This window comes from Puma concolor, chromosome A3 (assembly GCF_028749965.1).
Source record: "Puma concolor isolate L17-30 chromosome A3, mPumCon1.1.hap2, whole genome shotgun sequence".
Classification (NCBI taxonomy): domain Eukaryota; kingdom Metazoa; phylum Chordata; class Mammalia; order Carnivora; family Felidae; genus Puma; species Puma concolor.
In genome coordinates, this window is record NC_141669.1 from 41,292,973 (window position 1) to 41,320,346 (window position 27,374).

Below are 27,374 nucleotides of genomic sequence, written 5' to 3' on the forward strand. Positions count from 1 at the left end.
TGTCTTTTTGGGGGAACAAAATTCAACCCACAACATCCTCTTTTTACCTTTTCTGCTGCATCTATAGCTGGCTAAGGAGGTGACTTTTGGATTGACTTATCTTGCCTGACCTGTGGGGACTTTTGCTTATCGTGTGATGATGGGAACTCCTTCTGCCAGGAGCTCTATCCTCTGTTTTTCTTCTTTCTTTCTGCGCTTCAGCATGAACCTGGGAAACTCTGGCTTCCATCCCAGTCACTCATGGAGTCTTCACTGTGCCCAAATGAGATGATCACTGGACATTAGCTGTTTGTACATTGGGCTTACTGGTTGTCTTTGCAGTGGCCACATTCCTGCTGCCCTTTGGGGAGAGACTGGCTTCTGGTGACATGCTGGAAGCACCCTCCGGGGACAAGCTTGCAGTACTCTCCTCCTCCATCTTGTTCCTACTCCCTGAGGACATGTTGTGTCCCACAACCCCCTGGTCATGCCAACTGTGCCTCTTCCTGGACCCTTGCTGGCTGTTCCTGTCATGCTCCATCTGTCTGTCCTGGGCTTATAGACTTGGTTGCTGCCACACTCACAGCTCTTGCTGCAATCCTGTGGCTGTCCAGACTGCTTCCACTCCTGTCGTTGCCCCTTTGTCAGGTCCTGGAGGCTCCATTACTATAGGAGAGTATGTGCTTGGGATAGATACACCGGCCCTTCCGTGAACAGAGGTCTCTTGGAGGTACATTGGATTCCCTCACCCCAGCATAACCAGAGAGGTGGCTTAGACACCACAGGGACCATATGGAGGCTTCTGATGAACACCTGACCTGATTCCCTTCTCCATGGAGCCCCATGGCCTGTGCCAAGGGGAGGAGAAACAATTGAGGGAGAGAAGACTGGATGTGAGACCAGAAGTGTCTGTTCCCCTTCCTTTCTGAAATGGAGAAAATCAAATGCTTCCAAGTGGAAGAACAGTATGTGCAATCTCCCATTTGATGCAGGAATGCCCTCCTATGGACATTCCAATTTTACTTGAACAGTCCCAGTGCCAGGGAGAGCGATATTACAGTCCCCAGGTCACATCCTTGTACACTTACATATTACACACTCATGCTAGTGTTTCTGTAGGAGAGATCTCTAGGAGTAGGACACACACATTTTCTATTTTGATGACTGCTAACAAATTGTGCGTGTATGGAAACACACATTGTACTGATGTATACAAAAATGAGTACATGGCAATTATGGAGAGACATGGAACTCCAAAAGAAGGAAGGACTTTCTAATAGTTAAAAATGTTGCACAGCAGAGCACCTGACTTGAGATAGAAAGCATTCAAAAAGAAGAGCTTGGTACACTGAGAACCTCTCCAAGGTGGTAAATCCCTTTGCCAAAAAACCAGTGGTGGTTTATTTGGCCCTGAGTCCTTCCAAATGTAACACATCTTCCAGGTGAGTCTCCAGGAACAGCAAACGTTTTGCAGGACGTGTCTCAAAGCACTCTGAGCCCGTCTCTTTCTGTGTTTGCACACTGGAGGTGCCACTGGGCTCTGCTTGTCCTCTGTCATAGACACGGGCATGTCCTTTGTATCCCCAGCAGGGTTGGCCTGAGTTCTGCCAGGACCCTCCACTGATGGCTTCAAGAGATACACGAGTTTTTCCCAACAGGAGAGAAGTCTTCCTATGGATCTAAAGGGACACCCTGAAGGTAGCAGGAATGGCCAGTTGCAAGCTTCAAGTGTAGCTGCTGTTTCACGTGGTCAAGGACAAAAATCTTAACAGGTTTCAGGGAAGTAACCTGGTTGGCTCTGAGGTCTTGGGAGCCTTTGGTTCCTTCCTCTAGTGGCCTCCGGTGACACGTGTGGCATGCTTTTCATAACGTGTGACTCGTCAGGCCAGCAGCACGGTGTTGGGGTGTGGCGGATGGGCTGACGAGTGCCATGCCCGTGGTCCCCATTCGTGATGTGTTGTGCACATCAATCACTTCTCTTTTGCTGATCAGGATGATGTTGCTCTAAACAACCTTATGCCCTTGAGTGCATACTCTTCTTGTATTCTTGTTGCTGCAGGCCTCCCGGGAGGTGCTGAGCTTGCCCACTCTGTGGCTGCTGTGGGCCAGGTAATGCTATCAACCAGGTTTGCTGCTCCTGGCACTGCTTTCAATGGCAGGGAAAACTGGAGCTCAGGGGCAAGGTAGTGCCTGTGATGGCCCATCCCTTTCTGGAGCTTCTGCCTCCACCTAAACTCCCATGGGGTGTTTGTTTCTACCGGACTGCCCTCTGTGACCTGTTGCCATCAAACACCCTTTTGTTCTGTCCCACTCCCAACAGCCACCCCCTTAGGACAGGGATAGAATCTTTTCCCCCAAATGCAGCTCCCCCTCCCAGGGGGCAGCCTGACTCAGTGGAGTGGGGAGGGGAGGGGCTCCTGTTATTATTACAATTATAATGCAAATACATCATGCTAATGACTTTGCTGACCCCCTCTGGGTGCTCAGAGTTCTAATATTCTACCATCCCCACCTTTTGTCCTCTTTCCCCTAATGTGTCTTGCTTTGCCCTCAGGTGAAAAGAGTGACGGTGAGTGACAGGAATCTATGTAAGGCATCTGCCACTCAGGAATTTTCTAAGAGACTTGGTTGCCCTACATCAGCACAAGTAGCTTGGCAAGACAGTAACCATACAGGAGGCATAATCTGTGGAACTTCCCCGTGCATTCCAAAAGCTAGACTTGAGAATGTAGTATGTGGACTTCTTCTGAAATGATGTTTTGGGTGGTGGTTTCTAGGTTCGGCCACACATAGTTTTGTCTGCATGGAGGAAATGTAGAAGCAATTTTGTTTCAGAAGCATGCTGGTCCCAGAGCCCACATCCTTCCCGGTGAGGATATGAGTCAGACTTCAAAAACTATGGTGCCGAGAAACGTCATTCATCCGGGGTCAGAGAACCGAGCCAGGGATTGACTGCAGGGCAGCGCATACCAGCAGCTCTGTCTCTGGAGACAGTTCATATTTGAAAGAGTTGGCTGTGTTAGCTCTTCATTTCTTCAGGTTCTTGAAGCTCTAACCCTGACTTAATTCCCTCGGTGACTCCCAGCCCCGCATTTGGCGTCACCTGTGGGTGAATGTGGGGGCGGTTCATGTATTTATGGGAGGTGCCCATAAGGGGGCTGCGGCACAGGCTCGGCATGGTTTACGTGCAGCTGTTACAAAGCACGGAGCAGCTCTGGCTGCAGTGTGGACTGATACCCAAGATTAAAGGAAATAAGCTACAGAGCAGTGGGTAGACCATGCTGAGATTTATGTCAGCCGTGAATTGGTGGATACTGGGCTGCAATCCGTGGTTTGGAAGACATTGGCTTAGCAGGTTCGTGTGAAAACCAAGCCATTTGGGTGTCTGGTAGGAGAAGGCTTATCTGAGATCTTGGAGAAACGAACCTGAGTCTTTGCAGGATTGTCTGAAATCGTCTGTAGAATTCTGCCTGGATTTCTCCTTGGGGCCTGCCTGAGTCAGCCTGAACCCAGAGCAGAGGTCCTGGTGACGAGGGATAGAAGCAGAAAAATGTTCACCTGTAGCCCAGAAGGTTGACCTATGCCTGCATAGTTTCATAAGGATCAGCTATGTGCCGGTTGCTACATCCATAAAGGGTCTCATGACTGCCGTAAATCTCACCGATAGTTAATATCAAGCTGAATGACAAACGTTTTAGAAACCTGCGCAAGTAGTTTTATGAGTAGAATTCGAAGAAGACATTTATGACTTAAAACTCCCTGCACGTCCCCTTCCCCCTTGAGCACTAAGCATATAACCCCCAGCTTCATACAGCGAAAATGCAGCTCTCTGTGCCCACAGGGTCCTGTCCCGTGCAAGCTAACTACTCTAAGATGTACTGTACAACGTCTCAAGAATTCTTTCTTGGCCATTGTGCTCAAGGATCTCGCAACACTAGTGATGTGGGGGGAAAAAAGCAGAAGAAAAAAGATTCAATTTCCTTACAACTTACAGCCTATTGACAAGTCCCTGAGACAGGCAGAGTGACTGACATTCCTCTGGGAGCTCAGCTGTCTCAGTGATGACACTTTGCTAAGGGCAAAAAGCAGTCTTAGCTTAACATTATCCCCACCTTTAGGATCCTGTAAGTCTACTTTAACATATAAAAATTCCTTTGAAAACTTCCCTTATCTTCCCCCACCCCCCCCCCACCTCCCCCCCCCAGCCCCAGGATATAGGTTGGCAAACATATTCCAAGCTTATGGTCCACTCATGTACATCTGAAGGGTCTTATGACTGAGGTTTTATTAGACAGTAAATGACCTTTTCCTAAAAGTAGCTAGCCTCCTTAGGATCCTGGAAACCTTGTTTCCAAAATACCTTAGAGACTTACACTATCCCTGACCCCCTGCAACCTGAAGGTATATAATCAGTCACCTGTCACAACCCCAGTGCAGCTCTTTCTGCCCATGGGTCCTGTCTCCCTGCTTTGATAAAACCACCGTTTTGCACCAAAGATGTCTCAAGAATTCTTTCTGTGCTTCAGACCACATCACTAGGACAGCTTTGGATTGGGGGTGGTGGGGACACCTCTGGGGTGCCTCTGGGCTCCTGCATCCAGCTTGCTTTCTCACTGGCAAGGCTGTAGGAAACCTTCATTTGTCCCTTCTTGTAGTCACAAATTTCCCTTTTTCTTTTCTATGACTTGCTGTAGTCATTAATGTTATCTTATGGATAAGGAGGAGGATTCAGGCTGCCTGTGCTTCAAAAACAATGTTTGCCAAACCCTGGCTTTTAATTCCACAATCCTCTTGTCTTACGTTATAATGTATAACTTTAGTATTAATTCATGGAAAGGCATTTATTTGAATCCTTAAAGGTCAAAAGAACACAAAGCAGAGGAGATATCTCTACATCTGTCTATCATGTGTCGTCTGTCGGCTTTTACACACAGAGACTGTCCGTGGACGGATACATAAGTCGCTGGAAGTGATTGTTTTTAGGGAGGATGATTCAGGTACAGGAACAGGAGGGAGTTCTTTTTCTTAGTACTGCTTGGAATTTTTACCATATTCATATGATCTATTAAAAAAAGGGTAAGCTGAGCCTGACACGTTTTAACTTGTGTCTCCAAACGCTTCCCTTGAAGTCCTAACCCTCAGGACCTGAGAATGTGATCTTATTTGGAAATGGGGTCTTTGCAGATGATTTAGGATGAGGTCATTGGGGTGGGCACTAATCCAATATGACTGTGACTGTGTCCTTATACAAAGGGAAAATTTGGGCATACCTGTTCAGTTGGTGGAGCATTGGACTCTTGATTTGGGCTCGGGTCATGATCTCACGGTCATGAGATCAAGCCCCGCATCAGGCTCTATGTTGGGTGTGGAGCCTGCTTCTCCATATCCCTCTCTCTCTGGCCCTCCCCTGCTTCTGCATGTACTCACTCTCTCTCAAAATAAATAAATACCGCTACTGCTACTCTTTAAAAAGTAAAAAATAACAGGGGCGCCTGGGTGGCTCGGTCGGTTAAGCGTCTGACTTCGGCTCAGGTCATGATCTCACGGTCCGTGAGTTCGAGCCCTGCGTTGGGCTCTGTGCTGACAGCTCAGAGCCTGGAGCCTGTTTCAGATTCTGTGTCTCCTTCTCTCTCTGCCCCTCCCCTGTTCATGCTCTGTCTCTCTCTGTCTCAAAAATAAATAAACGTTAAAAAAAATTTTTTTTTAAATAAAAAAAAAGTAAAAAATAACAAATAATGAAAACAAAAAATAGAAAGGGGAAATTTGGGCACAGACATACGTGGGGAGTAAGCCATATGGAAATTGGAGTTATGTGGCCACCAGCTAAGGAATGATCAGAAGCTAGGAGAGAGATCTGGAACAGATCCTTCCCTAATTCCTTCAGAGGGAACATGGCCTTGCCAGCACCTTGATTTTGGACTTCTGGCCTCCAGAACTGTGAGACAATACATTTCTGTGGTTTAAGCCGCCCAGGTTGTGGTGCTTTGTTATGGTGGCCCAAGGAATCTAATACAACTCGTGACTAAACGTTAGCAGAGGCTCCAAAGAAAGGGATTGGATGGAGAGGAGAAGGCGGTGGGTGGCACAGAGTTGCTTAGGGAGGAGGTGAGGGGGGCTGCGTGCATAGCCTGGGCCACTCAGCCAGACCCCTGTACTTGCTCCTTTGCCTTGCCTTCCCTTCCTGGTTGTCTGCCTCGGCTCTCATCGGGGCAGGCTGCCCGCTGTACCTGGGCTTGTTGGCTGTCCAGGAACAGTGCCAGGTGTGATTCCATAACCCTAGGAGGCTAGGTCAGTGACAACGCCCCATCAGGATAAACCTCTTGGAAGGTGTCTCTGTGGTCACTGTAACCAAATACAGTTGTTTCTGAGGAATTTACTAATCTGTGAGTCACATCCTGAAACTCCAAATTTGTCAGACTGACTCAGGCTTTGCCAAGCACAGCAAGGAGAGTAAATTGCATAAGAATGACCGACAGTCATTAATCTTGTCAGACTGTGGGGCCTTCCAAGATGCCAGAGTAGGTCTCTAAGGAAGCTGAGTCTGGACCACCATGGTTTTAGTTGGGTGAGTTTGGGGCTTTGTATTGTTTTTGTGGAGCCCTCATGTGTTCCCTGACTCCTGCTCTGGGGCCCTCGAGACTTCCTGCAGAGCACCGGGGGGTAGTTGCCTCCTCCAGCTGCCAAGGCAGACACAGAGGGCCACCCCTGGTTTGCCCCAAAGAAGGCACCTCCAGCAGTGCCTCTATGGCCCTGCCCCTGGTTGGATGGAGCTTGATCATCAAAAGTAAATATAAGAAGCAAAGACAAACATCCTAGCAAGGCTTTGGAAGCCTGTCATGAACAGGTGAAATGTCTTCAGGGTAAATGACATTTGACTACACTGGGAAGGGACTGAATAAGGCCCACTATGTGGGCCACACGGTCTTCTCCACTTTGCAGACCCGCCTGTCCATTAGAATGTGTGGCTTGATCTTCTCCAAATACCAAGAACACCTTAAAAAAAGCATTTTGAAACCAATGGAAACTCTTGGAGGAAGGTCTGCTAGTTACAGATTCCTGGGCTTGTCCTGAATGCCCTTAGGGGAAGGGCAAAATCCATCAGCATGTATTTGTTGAGAACTTCATGTGGATTGAGACAGAAAGTGTGAGACCTTGGCCTGGAGCCTGGCATACTGCCCCTCCCCCTCCTCTCCAAAGATCTGTTCCTCCAGCTAATCTGAAGTCATTTAGCAATTCCCAGTGGCGGTGGACAGGTCTTAATTGTGTGGCTTTAGAATCCAGGGGCTCATCCCCACGGAAGACTGAATTTCCTCATTTAGACCATAATTTGTGGACATACACCTGGGTGTATCTGCCTCTTGGTCAGCTCATGTCACCAGTAGAGGGCTGGAGACAGGGCATGGTCCAGAAGGTCCAGGCCCAACAGACAGGAGGGGGATGTTTTGAGAGAAGAGGGGAGGAGGGGACTTTTCAAAGAGGGGCCTGCCCCCAAGGGCCTCAGGACAGGGACAGCCAATACTGGAGTAACCAAGGGAGACAGGGCCATGGGAGGAGGGCATACAGCAGGCTTGCGCCGCAGTGGCCTGTGGGAAGCAACTCAACAAGAGCCTCTGCCACTCAGAATGAGGAGAACGTGTGACAGGAGAAAGGAATGGGTCGTTTGCTGACTTGAGACATGTAATAGGTTGTCTCCGGAGAATCAAAAAGTTCCGGCTGAAGACCTCACGGAGTGCTCAGGCAGACCCTGTCTGTCTGCCTTCCAGCAAACGGCGAGGGAATTTGCTGCTGCCTTCCAGCAGACGGCAAGGCAGTATCTGTACACGGATTCCTGGGGTAGCACGTGGAAGGGCAGCCGTGGAAGGTGATGTGTCTGTATCCATACCTGGAGAGAATGTGAGAGAAAATGCCACAGCATCTTTAGTGTTGTCAGGAGCCTTGTGCAGGATGGCCAGCTCCAGTTCCACCTGGTGCCAGAGTCCCACCTTCCCCTCTGACCCAGTTCTCTGGGCCCACGGAGAATCTACTGTTTTGTAAAATTCCTTGAGTCTGGATTTTCCCAAAGGGTGTTCTAGTGAAACCTTCTCTTGTGGTACGTGCCTCAGATAAATTTGGGAAGCCTGGCACACTCTCCCTTCAGGAAGAACCGCAGCACACATTAGCGTGTCAGAGACTCTGAGAAACTTGTACAGACCAACTGGTTGATTTTGTCTAGCCCTCGTTTCTCCCCTTTTTCCACCATAACTTTATTAACATCCTGCCGACCCAGTGAATCCACTAGTCAGCAGACGCCACACTGATGGTTAGAAGATGTCGTGCGTATATCCTGTCCAGTCCTTCATGTGAGTGAAGCCTTCGGTGTCTGTTTGTGTGTCTCTGGCTGCTTCCTGACCTTCCTCCCCAGCTTCTTCACACCTTCATCTGCAGCCATTCTCTGGTCTCTTTACTTCTTGGTGACTCTCATGGGATAGCTCCAGGTTGTCTGTGTCCCTCTTAAGGTACTTCCTCCCAGTGTGACCCACAGGGGACCAACTTGGGCAGGACTGTCCTCCTTTTCTTTGGACACCATCTGGGGATTTGTGTTTCCTTTTTTAGCAGCAGCGTCCATGTCCTTATATGACAAACCCAGAGGTGAGGTCATTATCAACCACGGACAAAAGATATAAGATGGAGGCTAACGATTGCTGTGTCAGTGAACTTAAAAGGGCCTTGTGTTTTCTCCTCTTAGGTCATCTTTGCTTTGAACCAGACCCTCCTGCAGCAGGAGAGCCTTCGAGCAGGCAGCCTTCAGATCCCCTACACGACAGAGGATCTCATCAAACACTATAACTGTGGGGACCTCAGCTCCGTCATCTTCAGCCATGACAGCTCCCAGGTGAGGGCCCTTGTCCTCTGCACAGTTCAGTGTGGATTTAAACATGAGAACAAAGGCATTACCTGCTGACACCTGAATCTTCCATGTACAAAGGATTGACGTCATAAAGGGCTCTAAAAATAAAATTGGGCAGGTTTAGATGTGGAATGAAATGCTGCAGCTAACAGAGCCATTCTTTATGATACATGAGAACGGAGGGGGTGTTGATGAGAGTTAATTCCAGGATCCCAGGCAAAGGATGGAGCTAGGGATCCAGGGGCAGACCTCACGGCCTGGGCAACAGGCAGCATGAAGCCGCCTCCCGAGCAGGGAAGGGATCTGAGTCTGAAAGCCCCCGGCTGACTTAGGAAGCACTTATGGGAAATGGTGGAACAGAACTCTGGCTGCAGCTTGCAGTGGCTTCTGGGACCACGTGAGCATGATGGGTTTGGATGTGTTCGTGGCCGGACTGGTGCAGCGAGTGACACACGGGACAGGTTTTACCTGTGGGCCATCAAGGGGAAGGAAGCTCAGAGGAATGCAGCCTCCCTATGGCAGGGATATTGGTTATTCTTTTATCAACGAGAGTCCCAGAGGACAAGCCATGACTTCCTCCCCTCCCCTCACCGAGACCACATGGCAGTGGCAATGCCAGCTGAGCTTCTGAGATGAGGCGTGTGTTGTCTCCTCCACCAGGACTACTGTCCTCATGCGGTAGGGGGCTGTGAGTGATGCCGGGGGTCTGTTAGATCTGGGGACCCTAAGGAACCGTGAGTGAATGGCAGAGGTGAAAAAGGAATGGCAGCCTGGGGAGAGGAACAATAGGGATCCAGCGTCAGCCCCACAAGTGTCAGAAGATACAAGGAGCTTTCCAGAGAGTCTGGAGCTGGAAGAAATTAAACGAAGGCAAAGCAAGCAAGAGGAAGGGAAAACAAGAAATACCCGGAGAAAAGTAGTACAGTTGATGGTGATGACAATTCTTGGTGGGTGTGGGGGAAGTGGGGAGATAAGTCAAGATAGATGGGGAAATTAAAATTTGAAATGGCAGAGAAAAGCTAATATGGGTGGGAGGATTTGGGAGTTTTATGGGAAAATGGGAAGGCTGGTAGCAGTCAGGGACAGATGTCTTATGCAACCCTTTCCTGTGGCCCCTTCATACCTGTTCTGCTCACAGGGCCCGCCCATGGTGCGGGGTATTGGGAATGTGCCTGTCATGGTGCCAGGAAGGCCAGGCTGGTCAGGCCCAGGGGTGCGGGTTGTAGGTCATGTTTGGCACTTAGCCGTGGGAGGTCACCCTGCACGGGCTGCTTGCCCGTGGGGAGGGGCTGGTACAAAGGAAGCGCTCTGCTGAAGAGAAGGGACTTGGGGAAATGGATAGAAGGATCTCACATAAAGGACATGATTTTTAAAAAGATGACAAAGGAGGGGCGCCTGGGTGGCTCAGTCGGTTAAGCGGCTGACTTCGGCTCAGGTCATGATCTCGCGGTCCGTGAGTTCGAGCCCCGCGTTGGGCTCTGTGCTGACCCCTCAGAGCCTGGAGCCTGTTTTGGATTCTGTGTCTCCCTCTCTCTCTGACCCTCCCCCGTTCATGCTCTGTCTCTCTCGGTCTCAAAACTAAATAAACGTTAAAAAAAAAAAAAGATGACAAAGGAGAAGATGAGGGCTTTGGATTTGAAAATGAAAAAAGTATCATTTCGAGGAAATGGCTAAAGGGGATCTGTTGTCCCTAAAGTGGCAATTGATGGCTACGTTACAGGGTAAGGACTTCCGGAAGGCCTTTGAGAGGCTACTGCATGTGGGAGAAGCAGCCAGGGTAGATATTCTGTCTTATATTTGAGTGAAGTAATGGTTAACCTCGTTAAATCCCTAGGTAGAGGAGAGAGCACGCGCCCAGGAGGAGGGAATCCAGAGGGGTGGGGAAGGAACTCGGTGTATCACCTCACCACAGCCCCTGTTCTTAGCCAAAATACTGAATTTGGCTCACGTGTGCACCAGAACCAGGTGAAATATTTGCCAGGAGGGCAAAGAACATTGGAGAAAGCAAGAGGGAGACTCGGGAAGTGGAGAGATAATTACAATTAAAATTGTATGGCATTTAAAAGACAGGTGAATGGTTATAGACATGCCATGTATTCAGCAGTAAAGTCATCATTATTGATTCTAAAATATGTAATTATGTAAAATTATTTTTGTAGAGAAGGCATGTGTGAGTCAGACAAGTGAAAACGATGGACGTGTTAGGCAAAGACACGGTCTCCGTACATAAACACGTGGCAACAGCACTCTCATTTGAATAGAACAGAAGTCCTGTTTAAAATAGCCCAAGAGTTCTTCCAGTGCACTTCATCGACTATGTTTTCACTCGGGTTACAGAGAATGATATCACAGCTTGAAAAAGTAGTAGGTGGGAGACCCCAAGCGTGGTGGTGCGTGCTCTTTCCCTGACAGCTTGACCCTCTTGGCTGGGTGATTTGGGGCTCAAATGAAGCAACTTGGTCAGTGACACTGTTGCCCCTGATTTGTTTCTTCCTTTTTCTTTTGGCGGAGGTTCCCAATTTTATTAACGCCACGCTGCCACCGCAGGAGCGCGTCACCGCCCAGGAGATTGACAGCTACTTCCGCCAGGAGCTCATCTACAAGCGGAATGAGAGAATGGGGAAGCGGGTGAAGGCCCTTTTGGAAGAGTTCCCGGACAAAGGCTTTTTCTTTGCCTTTGGAGCTGGTGAGACATAGGTTACCTCTGCTGGGAGGCTGGGCTCCGCTGCTCCTCCCACGAAGGGACCCCGGAGGTGGGCTGCTGGTAGGAGGTGAGATGAGTGGCACCTTCTTTGACTTATTTCACTTGCAAAGTGGCTGGCTCCAGCTGATGCCTGAGTATCCAGCACTATTGAACCTTTGCTGGGCGGGCTGGTACCTGTGACATCACCATAGCTCTCTCTCCACGTGGTGTTCAAAACACACTCCCCTGGAAGCTGGGAAGGCCTTTCTCTCTCTTCCCAATTTGGCACTTAATCCCAACGGCTTTCTGGTACCCTTCACTTTTTTAACTTCCCCTAAAATTTGTCTTGTCTTCTGTCTCCTCTCTGACCATGAGCCTCCCAGGCTAAGACTTGGCGCTGATATGTCAGCCATTACCAACTGTTAACAGTGTACATGGAAACAGACTGGGAAAATTATTTCCTTTTGTGGACTTTTTGACATAAATTATCTCCTCTTCTTGAGTCATTCTAGCACAGCTTTGCACACTCCAGAATTAAAGACAGAAATGACAACAGGCTTGGGGCACCTGGGTAGTTCAGTGGGTTAAGCATCCGACTCTGAGTTTTGACTCAGGTCATGATCTCACATTCATGAGATGGAGACCCTTGTCGGGCTCTGTGCTGACAGCACAGAGCCTGCTTGGGATTCTCTCTCTCTGCCCCTTGCAACTTGTGTGCATGTGCTCTCTCTCTCTCCCAATAAATAAACATTAAAAAGAAAAGGAAAGGAAAGGAAAGGAAAGGAAAGGAAAGGAAAGGAAAGGAAAGGAAAGGAAAGGAAAGGAAAGGAAAGAAAAGAAAAATGCCAGAGACTGAGTAGTGTGCAGAAGGAGCATTTGCTGCCCTTGGCTTCTCCTTTCAATTCCCCACTAGCTTCATAAGTGTGGACAAGTTCCCTCGGTTTTTTTACTGATAAAATGGGGGGTGGGGTTGGAGAAGAGCACTTGCAGAGTGGCAGAGTGAGAGGTCAAGTAGAATCACCCGATCTCAAGATCCTTAGCTTAATTACATCTGCAAAATCTTTTGTTTTCTTTTTTTCCCCCCAGATAACATTCACAGGTTTCAGGGATTAGGATGCAGACGTATTTGGGGGACCATTACCACAACATCTGAAAATCAATTAATATAACCCCCCATATTAGTAGAACTCAAGAACAAGCACCACACGATGCTCTCTCTCAACAGACATAGAAAAAGCAAACAATAAAGTGCAACATTCTTTCATGGTGAACATACTCATCAAACGAAGGCTACAAGGGAACTTACTTCATCAGCCTGTTGAAGGGTCACTTGAACATATTAAATGACGAAAGATGAAATGCTTTCCCCCTAAGATGAGGAACAGGACAAAGATGGCTGCTCTCACCACTTCTCTTCAACAGTGTGTGAAGGTTCTAGCCAGGAAAGTTAGGAAAAGGAATAAAAGACATTCACATTGGAAAGGAGGAAGTAAAACTATCTCTTTTCTCAGATGACATGGTCTTGTGTATAGAAAATCCTAGGTAACCGACCAAAAAACTCTTAGAACTAAAAACCCAGGGTACAAGGAGGCAAGATAGAAGATCAGTACACAAAAGTCCGTTGTGTTTCCATACTCTAGCAATGAATAATTTGAAAATGAAACTAAGAAACTAGTTCCGTTTAAAAGCGTAAAAAAATACCTAGTACGAGATGTATCAAGACGTACAACGGAAAACTGAAATCATCAGAGGGAATTAAAGAAGACCTAAGTAAATGGAAAGACATATGGTCATGAATTGGAAGGCTTGAACAGTGTTAAAATGACAATATTCTCCCCTGTTGATCTAGACATTCAATGTAACGGTCATCAAAATCTCAGCTGATGAAAATGCTTTAAAATTAGGTAGAGGTGATGGTGGCACAACTTTGGGAATATTCCCCAAATCACTGAATTGTGCACTTGAAAAGGATGAATTTTAGGGGTGCCTGGCGGGCTCAGTCTGCAGAACATGTGACTCTTGATCTCAGGGTTGTGAGTTTGAGCCCATGTTGGGTGGAGAGATCATTAAAAAAAATAATAAGCTTTAAAAAAAGGATGTTTTTATGTTGTAGAAAAAATGAGAGTTTGGGCTCCTATATCTTGTTCACAAATGAACAGTTTCTGCCTTTGGTGCTCGGTCCTCTGTGAGTTGTGTGAGTGGTTTTCCTCTTCTCCAGGTCTCACATTCCATATTTGGGTTGTGCACAGTGCTGTGTGGCCCAGTGCCCATGTCTGGCCTGTCTCAGCAAAGCTGTTAGCTCTGGTTCTGCAGCACCCCGAAAGGGGTTAGGTACCAGAAGCCCCCCGTGGCACCTGGTAGGGGTGATGGTGGCCCTCTGTTAGAACACAGAGCTGGTGCTCGCTTCGGCAGCATATATACTAAAATAAGACACCGAGCTGGTGGCTCGGTCCTGGCGGCTGTGTCGGGTCCTCCAGGATGGAAGGTACCAGCCCCTGAGCGTGGGCTTTGGCCTTCCACCCCTGCGAGACTCAGTTGATCTCTCAAAAGCTTCCCTGACGTCCGGTGGCGGGATGGTGGGGCACTGGGTGCAGGGGAAGGGTGGACGCTTTGAGATGACAGTGGCCTCCTGTGTGGCGCGAGGCTGGGCAGCGGGTTGGCTGGCGGCCAGATGGCAGGTTGATCTGAGCAGCTGGGAGGGCAGGCCCTCCAGATGGCGACTGCTGGACCGATGGCCCAGGTGAGATGTAGCACCTGGGCTCACCTGATTCTCCGGGCACAGCTCATCATATTGCCGCAGCGCTGGGCAGAGGCCTCACAGCTGGGTGCTTTGGGGGCCAGGGGTGCCCTGGACAGTCACCAGTGCCAAGTTCTCTTCCTGACGCTGCTTTCTCCACCGCAGGAATCCGTTTCTTTCTGAAGGCTGTGTTGACCAGAGGGAACCACAGAAATTGCTCCCGACACTTAACCTTACCGGTTAAAAAATTTTAAAGTCTGTGGTTAGCAAACTTTTAATTGCAAAGCGAAGGTAACCAAAAACTAAAAGCTGCAGAGTTTCTTTAATTTTTTTTTTAACCTTTATTTATCTTTGAGATAGAGAGAGACAGAGCATGAACGGGGGAGGGGCAGAGAGAGAGAGGGAGACACAGAATCCGAAGCAGGCTCCAGGCTCTGAGCCATCAGCCCAGAGCCCGACGTGGGGCTCGAACTCACAGACGGCGAGATCGTGACCTGAGTTGAAGTCGGACGCTTAACCGACTGAGCCACCCAGGTGCCCCAAAGCTGCAGAGTTTCAAATCAAACAACAACTTTCATTGTGGGGGTCTGGAGAGAAAATTTATTATTTTTTTTTCTTTTTTTTTTTTATTTATATATGAAATTTATTGTCAAATTGGTTTCCATACAACACCCAGTGCTCATCCCAAAAGGTGCCCTCCTCAATACCCATCCCCCACCCTCTCCTCCCTCCCACCCCCCATCAACCCTCAGTTTGCTCTCAGTTCTCAACAGTCTCTTATGCTTTGGCTCTCTCCCACTCTAACCTCTTTTTTTTTTTTTTTTTTCCCTTCCCCTCCCCCAAGGGTTACTGTTAAGTTTCTCAGGATCCACATAAGAGTGAAACCATATGGTATCTGTCTTTCTCTGTATGGCTTATTTCACTTAGCATCACACTCTCCAGTTCCATCCACGTTGCTACAAAAGGCCATATTTCATTTTTTCTCATTGCCACGTAGTACTCCATTGTGTATATAAACCACAATTTCTTTATCCATTCATCAGTTGATGGACATTTAGGCTCTTTCCATAATTTGGCTATTGTTGAGAGTGCTGCTATGAACATTGGGGTACAAGTGCCCCTATGCATCAGTACTCCTGTGTCCCTTGGATAAATTCCTAGCAGTGCTATTGCTGGGTCATAGGGTAGGTCTATTTTTAATTTTCTGAGGAACCTCCACACTGCTTTCCAGAGCGGCTGCACCAATTTGCATTCCCACCAACAGTGCAAGAGGGTTCCCGTTTCTCCACATCCTCTCCAGCATCTATAGTCTCCTGATTTGTTCATTTTGGCCACTCTGACTGGCGTGAGGTGATACCTGAGTGTGGTTTTGATTTGTATTTCCCTGATAAGGAGCGACGCTGAACATCTTTTCATGTGCCTGTTGGCCATCCGGATGTCTTCTTTAGAGAAGTGTCTATTCATGTTTTCTGCCCATTTCTTCACTGGGTTATTTGCTTTTCGGGTGTGGAGTTTGGTGAGCTCTTTATAGATTTTGGATACTAGCCCTTTGTCCGATATGTCATTTGCAAATATCTTTTCCCATTCCGTTGGTTGCCTTTTAGTTTTGTTGGTTGTTTCCTTTGCTGTGCAGAAGCTTTTTATCTTCATAAGGTCCCAGGAATTCACTTTTGCTTTTAATTCCCTTGCCTTTGGGGATGTGTCGAGTAAGAGATTGCTACGGCTGAGGTCAGAGAGGTCTTTTCCTGCTTTCTCCTCTAAGGTTTTGATGGTTTCCTGTCTCACATTCAGGTCCTTTATCCATTTTGAGTTTATTTTTGTGAATGGTGTGAGAAAGTGGTCTAGTTTCAACCTTCTGCATGTTGCTGTCCAGTTCTCCCAGCACCATTTGTTAAAGAGACTGTCTTTTTTCCATTGGATGTTCTTTCCTGCTTTGTCAAAGATGAGTTGGCCATACGTTTGTGGGTCTAGTTCTGGGGTTTCTATTCTATTCCATTGGTCTATGTGTCTGTTTTTGTGCCATGGAGAGAAAATTTAGAGATAAGAAATGGAGCTCACCTTTGTGGCAGGAAAAGTCGGTCAAACAGAATAGCTTGGTTCCGTGCTGAGAAAGCACTGGTAATAGGGGCAGTTTGTTCACTTGACAGATACGGTTTTTATTCTGAATTGCTTGAGAGGGTGGACTCTGGAGCCAGACCACTTGGGTTTGAGATGCCATCTGCTTCATCTCTCTGTGCCTCTTGCTCACCTGTAAAATGGAGACAATAATACGCCCACCTTATAGGGCTGTTGGCAGGGGCGGGGAGGGGGCGGGGGCTGTCAAATGATGTGTAAAGCATTGTGCCTGGTAATGCTCAATGACTGTTGGCTACTTTATTTTTGTGATCACGCCCTGCTGTGTGGGCTTGGTAATGGCTGGGGGAGTGAGGGTTGCTGCAGCACTCTGTAGGCTCAGTAGCGCCCCCCCCCCCCCACTGCCCTCACCCCCAGTCCAGGCAACATCTGTGCATGAGTTAATTGCACTTGTGCACTAGGGCTAATCTGGGCCTTGCCAACGTCCCTTTCATCTGAGCCAGTTGCCCCTCAGCAATCTTGGGGTCACAGACTTTACAGTTGAACCCAAGAAAGTGGTAGAGCCCAGTACCTTCTGCCAGTCACGGCCCTCGGGCTCACCAGGCTCTCAGAGTCTGACCCAGGTTCACCCTGCTTTCTAGAGCTATGGGAACAGGACACGAGGGAGACCCATAGACTGCCCATTGCCTGGCCAGCAGCTTGGATGTACCTTAATTCGCTGTCCCGGTCTCTGGTTATTGAGTATTGACATGTCAAGATTGTACAGACCCTGGAGCCAAATGGCCTGGCTTTTAGATTCTGCTATGTGGCTGCTTAGCGTGTGAAGCCCTGGACCTATTTTACCTCAGTTTTCCAATTTAAAGTGCAGGTAAGAACGATACCTCTAAGGTTCTGCTCAAACACAGGATGGAGTGCTGCAATTGAATCGGCCATTTAGGACATTAAAGTGCCATATACTGTCACAGAGAGGGACGTTGTGAGCCTGGATGATCATGTCAGTTCTGAGCATCAAAACCTGAACGGAAAGGAGGTTGATCCCAGGATCTGCTCTTGGCCTTGAACATGTCTAGGATGTCATTGTAAGCTTACCTGGCTGATCTTTGTTTTTTATGAAAAGGGAGGAAGTGAAATAACATTCAGATTGAGGTTTCCAGCTATGGTGGCTTCTGCTAGATGCAGGTGTTTCACTGCGCGTGTATAATTACGTGTGGGACAGAAGGGGGCTCGGGTCTCAGAGGTGGTTGGATTGTGTAAATGATGAGAATGGTCGGGACTGTTGACACTGCATTGAGACTTGGAAGGTTGGGATTTGGTGTCTAGGCTCTCCCTTCGCTGTGTGACTCTGGGCAGCTCACCCCACCCTTCTGATCCTCTGTGTCCTCATCTCTGAAACACTGCTTGTCCCTCCCTGCCTGCCTGGAGGGCAGTTGGGAGGCCTGACTACAGAAGCTCTTAGGAACTCTACTGGGCTGGACAGAAAGGGATGGAGGGCTGGCAGGGTTATTTCTTTGTTCTGGGCTGTGTGTCTGGGGGTATGTTTAGTGGTCACGGGAGCTGCCGTATTTCTGATCATTTTTCTTACTGCAGGTCATTTCATGGGCAACAATACAGTGCTTGATGTCTTGCGGCGCGAAGGCTATGAGGTAGAACACGCCCCCGCTGGACGACCCATCAACAAGTAACCTTCCTGTGCTTCTATCCTGGTTGGGGAGCAGCTAGAAGAGCCGAGACCCCCACGGGGCTGCCCCGGCACCAGGGCGGGCTCTACCCTGAGGGGCTCCAGAGGCCCCCAGCACGGCTATTACCACCTTCCCTGCCTGGCCACTAAATGGACACTTGGCACCCGGCTCCGCTGGCATCCTGTTGTGGCTGGGGCTGTGTCAGACATGGGTTGGCTGGGCGGGCACTTCGGGCAACAGAGGCCATTCTGGCTTTTTTCCTCAGCGGCCTTGGGGCAGAGAAGGAGAAGGGAAGATTACCCCATGGTCCCGGGGGCTCCAGGAGGGGTCATTGGGCTTAATGCTTAGTGCCTTTTCAGTGGGCATTTGGGAAGTTTCAGGGAGGCAGATGGTGGAATCAGTCATAACACAGGGTCAGAGGGGCTAGAAGTGCAGGGCGTGGCCGTGAGACCCTTCTCGGGACAGGAGCAAAGCCCTTTCTCTTTCCCTGGACTGTTCCTCCCCCCAGGTCTGTTTCTCATTTTGATGGCTCTGTGGACCCCTCCCTCCCCTCCGAACTAGTCAGCTTGGGCCACTGTAACAAAATGCCACAGACTGGGCACTCGAACAGCAGAAATTTATTTTCTTACAGTTCCGGAGGCCAGAAGTCCAAAATCAAGGTGTTGGTAGGTTTGATTTCCCTTGAGGTCTCCCTTCGGCTTGCATGTAGCCTCCCTCTCCCTGTCCCCACATGGCCTTCCTCTGTGTGCACACAATCCTAGTGTCTCTGTGTGTTTAAATTTCCTCTCATAAGGATATTAGTCAGATTGGACCAGGGTCCGCCCTAACGACCTCATTTTATCTTAATAACCTCTTTAGAGGCCCTGCCTATGAATGCAGTCACATTCTGAGGAACTGGCTATGGAGGCTCCAACATAGGAATTCAGCCCCTAACACACGCCTTTCCTCGCCCCACTCCCTCCCGACCGCGCTCACCAGCGCCCCCTCCTGGCAGGGATCCCAGCGGTAGTGAGGAGAAGGCCCATCCTTTCTACTGAGGGGTAGAGAGGGGGGTCAGCTGTGGTGTCAGCTTGATGGCTGCCCTTCCCCAGGTGCCCTCTTTCTCTTCAGAAGGCCCACCTTCAGCTCATGTTGTTTCAAGCTAGGGCCTCTCCCCAGCCCCTCACCCCAGAGGGTCCTCCCTAGTGGTCCAGTTTCCACCCGGGAGCCAGGATTCTCCCAGTCTGCCTCCTAGTGGACAATCGTGGGTACGTCCTGGGCTGTCTTACCCCCACCTCTCACGCCCTACGTCCAGTGCGTCAATAATAATGGTTCTTCAAATAGTACTTCTACTCTCTAAAAGCCCTTACCTGAGACTTCTCATTTCTCACCTCCATCACACCTCTAGCTTCCTCTCCTCTTGGGTTTGCTCCTCTCCTTTTTCATGGCTCTCATCCTCTGGTCCATTCTTCGCTCTCTGTGGGACTAAATCTTGCAAGTGCCCCTTCCTCAGAAACCTTCGGTGCTTTCTGACTCTTCTCTTCCAAAGTCCAGTTTCTTCCTGCTGGTGTCTTGGCGCCCAGACCCCAGCACAGGTGTGCTTCCTGCATCAGAAAACCTTCTATCTGGGTCGCTGCCGTCCACCTCCCCCTGACAGCAAAAATCCTGCCCCTCCTTCAGCTCTGCTCACTGCCCAGGTCTTGATCCTTCTCTCTCTCCTGTTCTCCTTCAGCCCTGGAGGGAGAATCCAGCCCTTCGTGGTTCTCTGCCTGTTTCGGGGCCACCGTGTTCTTCTGGAAAGCGGGTGCTTTGTCCCTTCTCAGCCCCCGCCCCAGGCTGACTGGGCTGGTATTTGGCACACAGTCCTTGCGGGTGCTGGAGAGGACCCTTCCTGGAGTGTGCGTGTGCATGCGCGTACGCGTGTGGATGCGCACGTATGTGCACAGGCATGTATATGTGTGTACATGCATGCGCGCATGTGTGCACATACATGCATGTGTGCGTGCACGTGTGTTGATGGTTATGCTCAGGCTTCCTACTTCTGTCTCTAACCCTAATACCTGCCTGTGGGAGGAAGTGAGGTCAGGAATCAGTATTTTAAAAATCTCTCTGTGATTCTGGTGCACGGTGAGGGCTGAGAACAGTGCTGACATTCAGCTGGGCTGCTCACATTCCCAGGGGAGGAAAGAACATTTATTGACCGACTGTCAGGTGGCAGCCAGGTTCACACAGACTGTCAGTTAATTCTCAAAGCCAGCCTGTGGGGTGGTTGTTTCTTCTCCTTTACTGATGGAGAAACTGAAAGATCACACAGCTAATCAGAGCCAGGGTACAGTTCAGGCTCCTCCGCCCACACATGCCTTCTCTTTCTGCCCTTTCTTCTTCCACGTTTTACTTCCTGGATCCTTTGTCTTTGTTCGTGCAGCTTCCTCGGCCAGACATTCATCCCCCATCCCCGCCCCTAATTCTATCAGAATCTGTGAGATCCAGCACAAACGCCCCATGTTCTTCTCTGCTCCGGCCCGGGGCCACCCCCTTGCATGATCCCCAGGGGTTTGGTGTGTGCTCTGCAGTAGCTATCCTGGCGTCTGGCACACAGTATGTGCTCCATTAGGATAGTGTCTATGAGTTTTTAGCGGTGAGCCGTGCTCCAGGGGAGGCCACGAGGGAGCATGAAGTCTGGAATGGAGCTCCGGTTAGGGAGAAGAAGGGGTGAGGGGATAAGGGCCCAGAGTGGGGGAAACGACCGCACTGAAGGTGTTGGCAAGGGCCAGTGCAGTGGCTGTGGAGACACCTGCTTCCTTCTTCCCTTCCTTGGCAGCTGTGTAATAATCCCTGAGGGATGATACGGGGACTTGGATCTTGGGCGGGCTGTGTGGGTGGGGGCAGGAGGCCTTCTAACTGGTGACCTAGCTCACTCTAGGCCTGCCAGCCCCTCGGGTCTTGGGGTGGCCCAGTTAGGTGGACAGTGAGGGGAGGGCTACCGGCAGCCATTACCCTCCTGTATTCAACAGGCTGGAATACACAGGCAAGGCCCTGGCTGTGAAACTGCGCTTCCCTGGGCAGCAAAAAGGAGGGGACAGGGGTCCTGCTGGGCTGATCCCAAGTGTGTTTACCCAGTTCCCCAATCCCACACCTCTTCCCAGGATAACGGATGCTGTATTAGGGTTTTGTGGATTTTTTTTTTCCTGCCACAACAAATTATAAACTCTGCCCTCAAGCACTTATTTTACGGTTCTGTAGATCAGAAGTTTGACACAGGTCTCAATGGGCTGAAATCAAGGCGTTAATGGGGCCGTATTCTCCTCTAGGGCTTCTAGGGGAGAACCTGTTTACTTGTCTTTTCCAGATTACAGAGGTTGCTCACCTTTCTTGGTTTGTGACCCCTCCTTCCATCTTCCAAGTGACTGCATTTCCCCGAAGTTCTTCTGTAGTCACATCTCCCACTGGCCACAGAAAGTTTTCGGGCTTTAAGCACCCATGTGATTAGATTGGGTCCACCCAGGTAGCCTGGGGTAATCTCCCATATCAAGGTCCTATATCACACCCACAAAATCCCTTTTATCAGGAAAGGTAACAAACAATAGTATTCACAGGTTCCAGGGATTAGGACATTGACATTTCTGAGGGTCAGTATTCTGCCCACCACAGCAGAATAATACCAATGAGGATCTGGTGAATGTCCATTTGGCTTCACAGTGGGGTGCTCCAGGGTCCTGGTCAGCCTTGCTGGGCTACATACACTGTCACTCATCCCCAGACAGTGGGACTGGAAGAAAGGGGCATCCACATGGAATGCATCCTGGGTGCTCAGCCCTGTGTGAAGCATGGTGCATGGGTAGTTTTAATCCTCGCAGCAATCAGGTGAGACAGATCAACTTTATAGAAGCAGAAGAGGCTCAGAAAGTATAATTATCTTGTTCTAGTTTCCAGTCCTGGGCTCCTTCCTGGATACCACATGTCCTTCTGTGGGTGTGTGCCCAGGAGACAGGCCATGTCAACCAGGGTGTTTCTTTCTCGTAGACTTCCACAAAGTGAGTAGATTGTGTGAAATGCTGGCAGGGGACTAGCAATCTCTCAAGCACAACAAGGGCCCCATATTGTGGCCAAAATTACCATGGACTTAGGTTTCATAAGTAACTAGAGGTTTCACTAAACTTTGGGAATTCAGATGGACTGAAACAGGATAACCTAGAACCTCAACCTGGGATGGGATGCTTAGGCTAGCCCAGAAGCTCTGGGGTGAATTAGGCTGTATTCAACAGCTGGGATTTTCTGTACCTGGCAGAGAAGCAGCCACCTCTACTGCCCTAGGTCCCTTAAGCCCATGAGCATTTGTCTGTAGGATCTTTCCCTGGAGGTAATAGTGACACTACTCTATATTCTCCATATTTCCTATGGTGAAAATAAGTTAGCTTCTTAAACTGAAAAAAAAAAAATCTTGGTGTATATTATTTGAAAATGGCACTGAATCCTTGTTGGGACCTAGGGCAAGGAAATTTATTTCTCTGGTCCTCAGTTTCCTTAATTATAAAGTGGGTGTTATGAATCTGCAGGACATCTCAGCTGTGAAGTATGAGAAAGATAAAAATCAGGAGAAGTAAAATTAATTTCTTCTGGATTAACGACCCCCCCCCAGAGTAATTAACTAATTAACTTGGTTCTCAAGCTCTGGCCTCGCCCACCTGCAGTAACTGAGCTGAGATCTTGTGTCTCTTTTGAGTTGAACAGAACCAAAGCTGTGATTTGCCCCCACTGTAAGGATCCACTGCTTGAAGCCATAAGAGCTGAGCCCTAGTGAATTTGAGTCCATGCTCTTTGCAGCAGACTTTTTTGAATACCTACGGTGTACCAGGGCCTGCTGGGTTATATGGAGGTCAAAGATGACATAGATATAATCTCTGCTGGGGCAGAGGGCCTGGGCATGGGGGCTGCCTGACCATCTGATCCTGAATCCTCTAGGAGGCCACTGGAATCTTAGCCTTAGGTGGAGCACTTTCCCCCCTCTAGGCTCCAGTTTCTTTGTTGGTATAATAAAGAGATTCATCTAAGTGGTGTCACACTTATGTGTCAGGCATCGTGTTGGGCTCTGGACACAGTGATGAATATGGCAGGTCCTGTCCTCCAGGGGCCTTTTCACTGTGACTGTATGTTGCAGGGGTTCCCAGACTCAGGTTCAGAACAGGGGCCTTTCTTTGCCGCTTGAGGAATTCCCTTCTTTTACCTTTTTTGCCCAACCTGAGTCTTTTCCATGTTCATTTTCTATCTCTTATACCTCCTGCCTTCCTCACACAGGGCCATGAATATTAATTGACATCTCAGGTTGTGTCAGATTGTGGGTCAGAATTGAGCCCTGCTTCTGACAGGTGGGCTGTTTATCAAGGCTGAATCAGGGCAGAATGACGGAGTTCTTATATATGCTGGTCTGCTGCACCCACATGTCAAAGATGCACATAACACAGGCACTGCTTCCTTTCCTCAGGTGGATGGGAGCCTCAGGGCCCTGCCTGCCTAAGTCAGGAGACAATAGGATTGACCTCTAGTGGCTGGATTCTTCTCTTACTGCGCCCTCCTCAACCCCAACTAAACTCTTGACAAAAGTCCTGTTGTAGCAAGAAACTGGGTCCTTCTCATGGCTTATTTCCTCACTGGAAGATATTTTTTGGGAGCAGGGTGGAGGGGCGGGAGAGGGGGGAAGGCTAGAGTCACATTTAGTGGAAAACTAGAAGCAAGTTTCAGTTTCTCATCAGTTGTGAAAAACATGTTGCCTTTGGGAAAGATGGTTTATGGTAGGACCTGGGTTAAGGTGGTTAGAAGCCAGCCCTGTGAACACTAGCAGTCATTCATGTGGGGGGTTGGGGCTGCCACAGCCTTTTTCTGAGAAGAGCCCTTACCAGGGTAAAGGAGGGGTTAACATGGTTAAGGGTTACTTCAATTGTTCTAAGTAAATGGCATTTAAACTTTTTTTTTTTTTAATGTCACTTTCAATGCTGTAATCTTCAGTGACTTTCTACATAGCTGTGACCCCTTGTTAGGGAAGGGCAGTAATTATATGCAATTAAAAAGAAATCTTCTATTTCCTCCCCAGGGCTGGGGGATTTGGAATGGCTACTGCAACAGTATGTGAGGGAAAAATTAAGGCATCAAAGTGATCAATTCTGGAGGTGGCTTGGAGGACGCTCCCTAGCCAGCTTGAACTTTCACATTATCCTCCCCCCCCCCCCCCCCCCCCCCCCCCCCCCCGTTCTATGTCCCTGAGCCCTGAGAGCTGTGTGACCGTCCTTCAAATCCATCTTCCCTCCACCCCTGTTCACAGGGAGACGAGTAGAAGTCCCTTGTCGGGACCCGCCTCCTCTGCCATCTTTGTTCCGGAAGTGCCTGCCTCAGAAGCGCGGGTACCGGAAGCTGGGTCTGCGGTTCGCTCGCTGTGGCCTCCCCACGTGTCCCTGCCTGCAAGTGCCCACCTGGGAGGCAGAGCGGAGCGGAAGTTTCGGAAGAAACGGAGGCGGCAGCGGCCACAGCGAAAGCAGCGGCTTCGGCAGTTCAGCGATCTGTGGGTCCGACTGGAGGAGAGGTGAGGCGGTGATTTGGGCCGGGTCGGCCGGCCAGGAGCCCATCCCCGGCATCCATCCGCCCCACCCGGAGTCCCGGTGGGGAGCAGCCCAGGAATATCCCTCACCCTGCTTGAGAAGGGGAGGTTCAAGGCTCTGGTGGGGATGAGCAAGCAACCCCCTTGTGGACCAGCCTTTGCTGTTGCTTAGAGCCTTGGGCACTGAGATGAACCCAGTAATTAAAGGCAGTTGCTTCAAGCCAGAGTAAGGGCTTTGTTATCTTTGTTTATCTTTGTTAAAGGAGGAATGGGGGTGGTGGTGGTGGGCATGCATGGGTGTGCGTTGATTTGCGAGCCCTTTCTCCACTGCAGCTTCGGGAAGATTTCATAGTTTTGCAGAGCTGGAAGCAACAGGGAACAGGCTTGTTCAGCCCCCACATTTTACAGAGAGCGTGGTGACCACAGAATGCACTCTCGGAAGGTGCTTAGGAGGTGGATCAGAGGTGGATGGAGGAGTCAAAGGTGGTGACTCAGCCTGGTCTGCAGGGCATAAGGCTTCTGGAAGAACTACACCAGAGAGGCCTGGGATCCAGGATCCAGTTCAGTGTAGCACAAATGTATTAAGTTCCTCCTGGGTGCCTGCTGTTGTGTCGGGTGCTGTGGCTTTGAAGTACACCAGACGGGCATTATCTCTCTGCCTTCATGGAGTTTGCATTCTAGGGAGGAAGCCCAATTTTGATATCTGCAAAGGGTGCTATGGAAATGTGCTTGTGTATGTGTTGGAAGTTACTATTTAGGGTTGGGGGAGTAGTCAGGAAAGGCCTCCCTGAGTGAAGGTACCTTTTGGCTGATGCTGAGTAGAAGGCTGACAAAGTGAAGCCCAATCACCAGAACTTTTGAGTCTGGGTCAGGAGATTCAGGGATCCAGTACCTGCACAGGTGCTTGATAATAAATGTTGAATAGATAAATAGCTGAGCAAGGAGGGGAAGGAATTCCAAGCACAGGGAACAGTGTGAAGGCCTGGAGAGAGTGAGCACGTTGAAGAAACCAAGATGAAATAATTATGGTTGGAGCTGGGGGGGGGGGGGGGGATGGGGGGAAGGGGGGAAGAGTCAAGTGGGGTGGTGTGGGTCCAGACAGGAAATGGAGTGGAGTGACAGAGAGTCTCATGCCTGTGGAAGTGAGGAGCCACTGAAAGGTTCGAAGAAGGCGTCCGGTGTGCTCTGGGATTGGCATTTTTTAACGGATGGAAGCTAGCAGCCAAATGGGACCCGGAGAACAGGGATCCTGTTGGTGTCCATGTTCCACATGACCAAGGGTAGCTCTCCAACCATCCTTCATTGGTGGAGGAATAAATTGACCGGTTCAGTACTTTTTCAGTTTAGGCCATTTCCTTTTAAGGTGGCCTGGAGTTGGCCACTTTACACCAGAGCTGAGCTGAAAGGTCCGGGTGAGCCTGAGATCTTGGGCCCCTCAGCTCATACTGTCTTGACCTGGGATGTCTGCATGGTGTTCACACCGGATGTGAGCTGGGGTAGGGGAGAGAGCCAGAGACCCAGGGAGGATGCCTCATGGCCTGGATGTGCCTCTATGTGTGGTCAGTGAGGAGGGGCCCTGCCTGAGATTGCCCAAAGGCTAATGATAAGCAAATCTGAGTTGGGCCTTCTTACACCTAGAGTTTTAATAATCTTTGAACCAAGAACCATGTAGCCAAGGGAGAGTTGTCTGTTGTGCTGGTCTTAGCACCTGTATTACTTGGTTTTGTTGTGGTGGTAGTATCGAGGGACAGAGACACAGGAAGCCTATTAACATACTAACATCCATTCTCCTCTTTAAAGAAGGGAGATGCAAAGAAGCTGTGTGGGCGTTTGGGGGCCCTGGAGTATCCAGTGGCTCCTGCTGTGCTCTGTGCTCTGAGCTTCTGTGTTTTTCTTTCCCTCCTAGTGCTGAGGTCCCACAGCTCCAGGTCCCTGTTCTGGATAGGCACATCTCTGCCGAGCTGCAGCTCCCTCGCCATGGGCATTCCCGCCACAGCCAGATGGTAGCCAGCAGTGCCTGTCTGTCTCTCTGGACTCCTGTGTTCTGGGTGCTGGTGCTGGCTTTCCAAACAGAGACACCCCTCCTGCAATGACGGGAGGAGCCAGGCCAGGCCCCTGACCCCTTGGACTTGAAGGATGGCTATTCCTGTACTCCACACCCTGTTCTGGCCTTGATAGGCCCAACCCAGGAAAAGAGAGAATAAAAGTTGATTCTTCTCTTTCCAAGGAACGACTCTGGGTTATCCAGCAGTGCTGGGGGTAGGTGTACAGTTTTATAACATAATGACTTGTATGAAAATAATTGTAAATGAATTATATGGAAATAATTAAATGTCTTTTCTTTGTAGATTTTTCCCCACAATGTGTATATGTTATGCAAACAACTCTTGCTCACACCCTCTGAATATTGTCACTGCTTTACCCCTGGGCCCTACTCATACTGGTCCTACCTGCCACTTTGGATCCTGACCTTTTTCTCCTTCCTGCTGCTCCTCTTCCTACTCCTGGTTATGGATTCAGGGGAGTCAGTAGGCCATAGGAGCTTTGTTCTGTTTCCTGCGCTCTGACAAGTGCTTTAATTATGTATGTGAGTGTCTCACCAACATGCTGAAGACTGGATGAATGGTAGGCTTTGTCAGAGGTGCTATGCAAGAAAGTGGGTTTCAAACGCTCCCCCTTCCTGTCTTGTTATTTATTTATATGCTGATGCCTTTTATAAATAAAATCTTATGAGGGAGTCTCTATAAAATGAGTAAGAGTAGAATTGT

General features: G+C 49.3%; 1 protein-coding gene across 8 annotated transcripts in view; it reads left to right on the plus strand.

Annotated features, from left to right (window-relative positions):
- TRABD2A (TraB domain containing 2A) overlaps nucleotides 1-26,953 on the plus strand; it is an 83,756-nt gene extending 56,803 nt beyond the window's left edge. For 5 of the 8 annotated variants that reach the window (XM_086700730.1, XM_086700731.1, XM_086700727.1 and 2 more), the window contains 5 exons: nucleotides 8,705-8,851; nucleotides 11,378-11,552; nucleotides 17,947-18,037; nucleotides 24,334-24,591; nucleotides 26,513-26,953. In XM_086700730.1, coding sequence (XP_086556856.1) covers nucleotides 8,705-8,851; nucleotides 11,378-11,552; nucleotides 17,947-18,037; nucleotides 24,334-24,591; nucleotides 26,513-26,699 — 858 coding nt within the window. In that variant the 3' untranslated portion in view covers nucleotides 26,700-26,953. The other 3 variants (XM_086700728.1, XM_086700732.1, XM_086700729.1) reach the window with 3 other exon arrangements.
- Nucleotides 26,954-27,374: the final 421 nt, after the last annotated feature.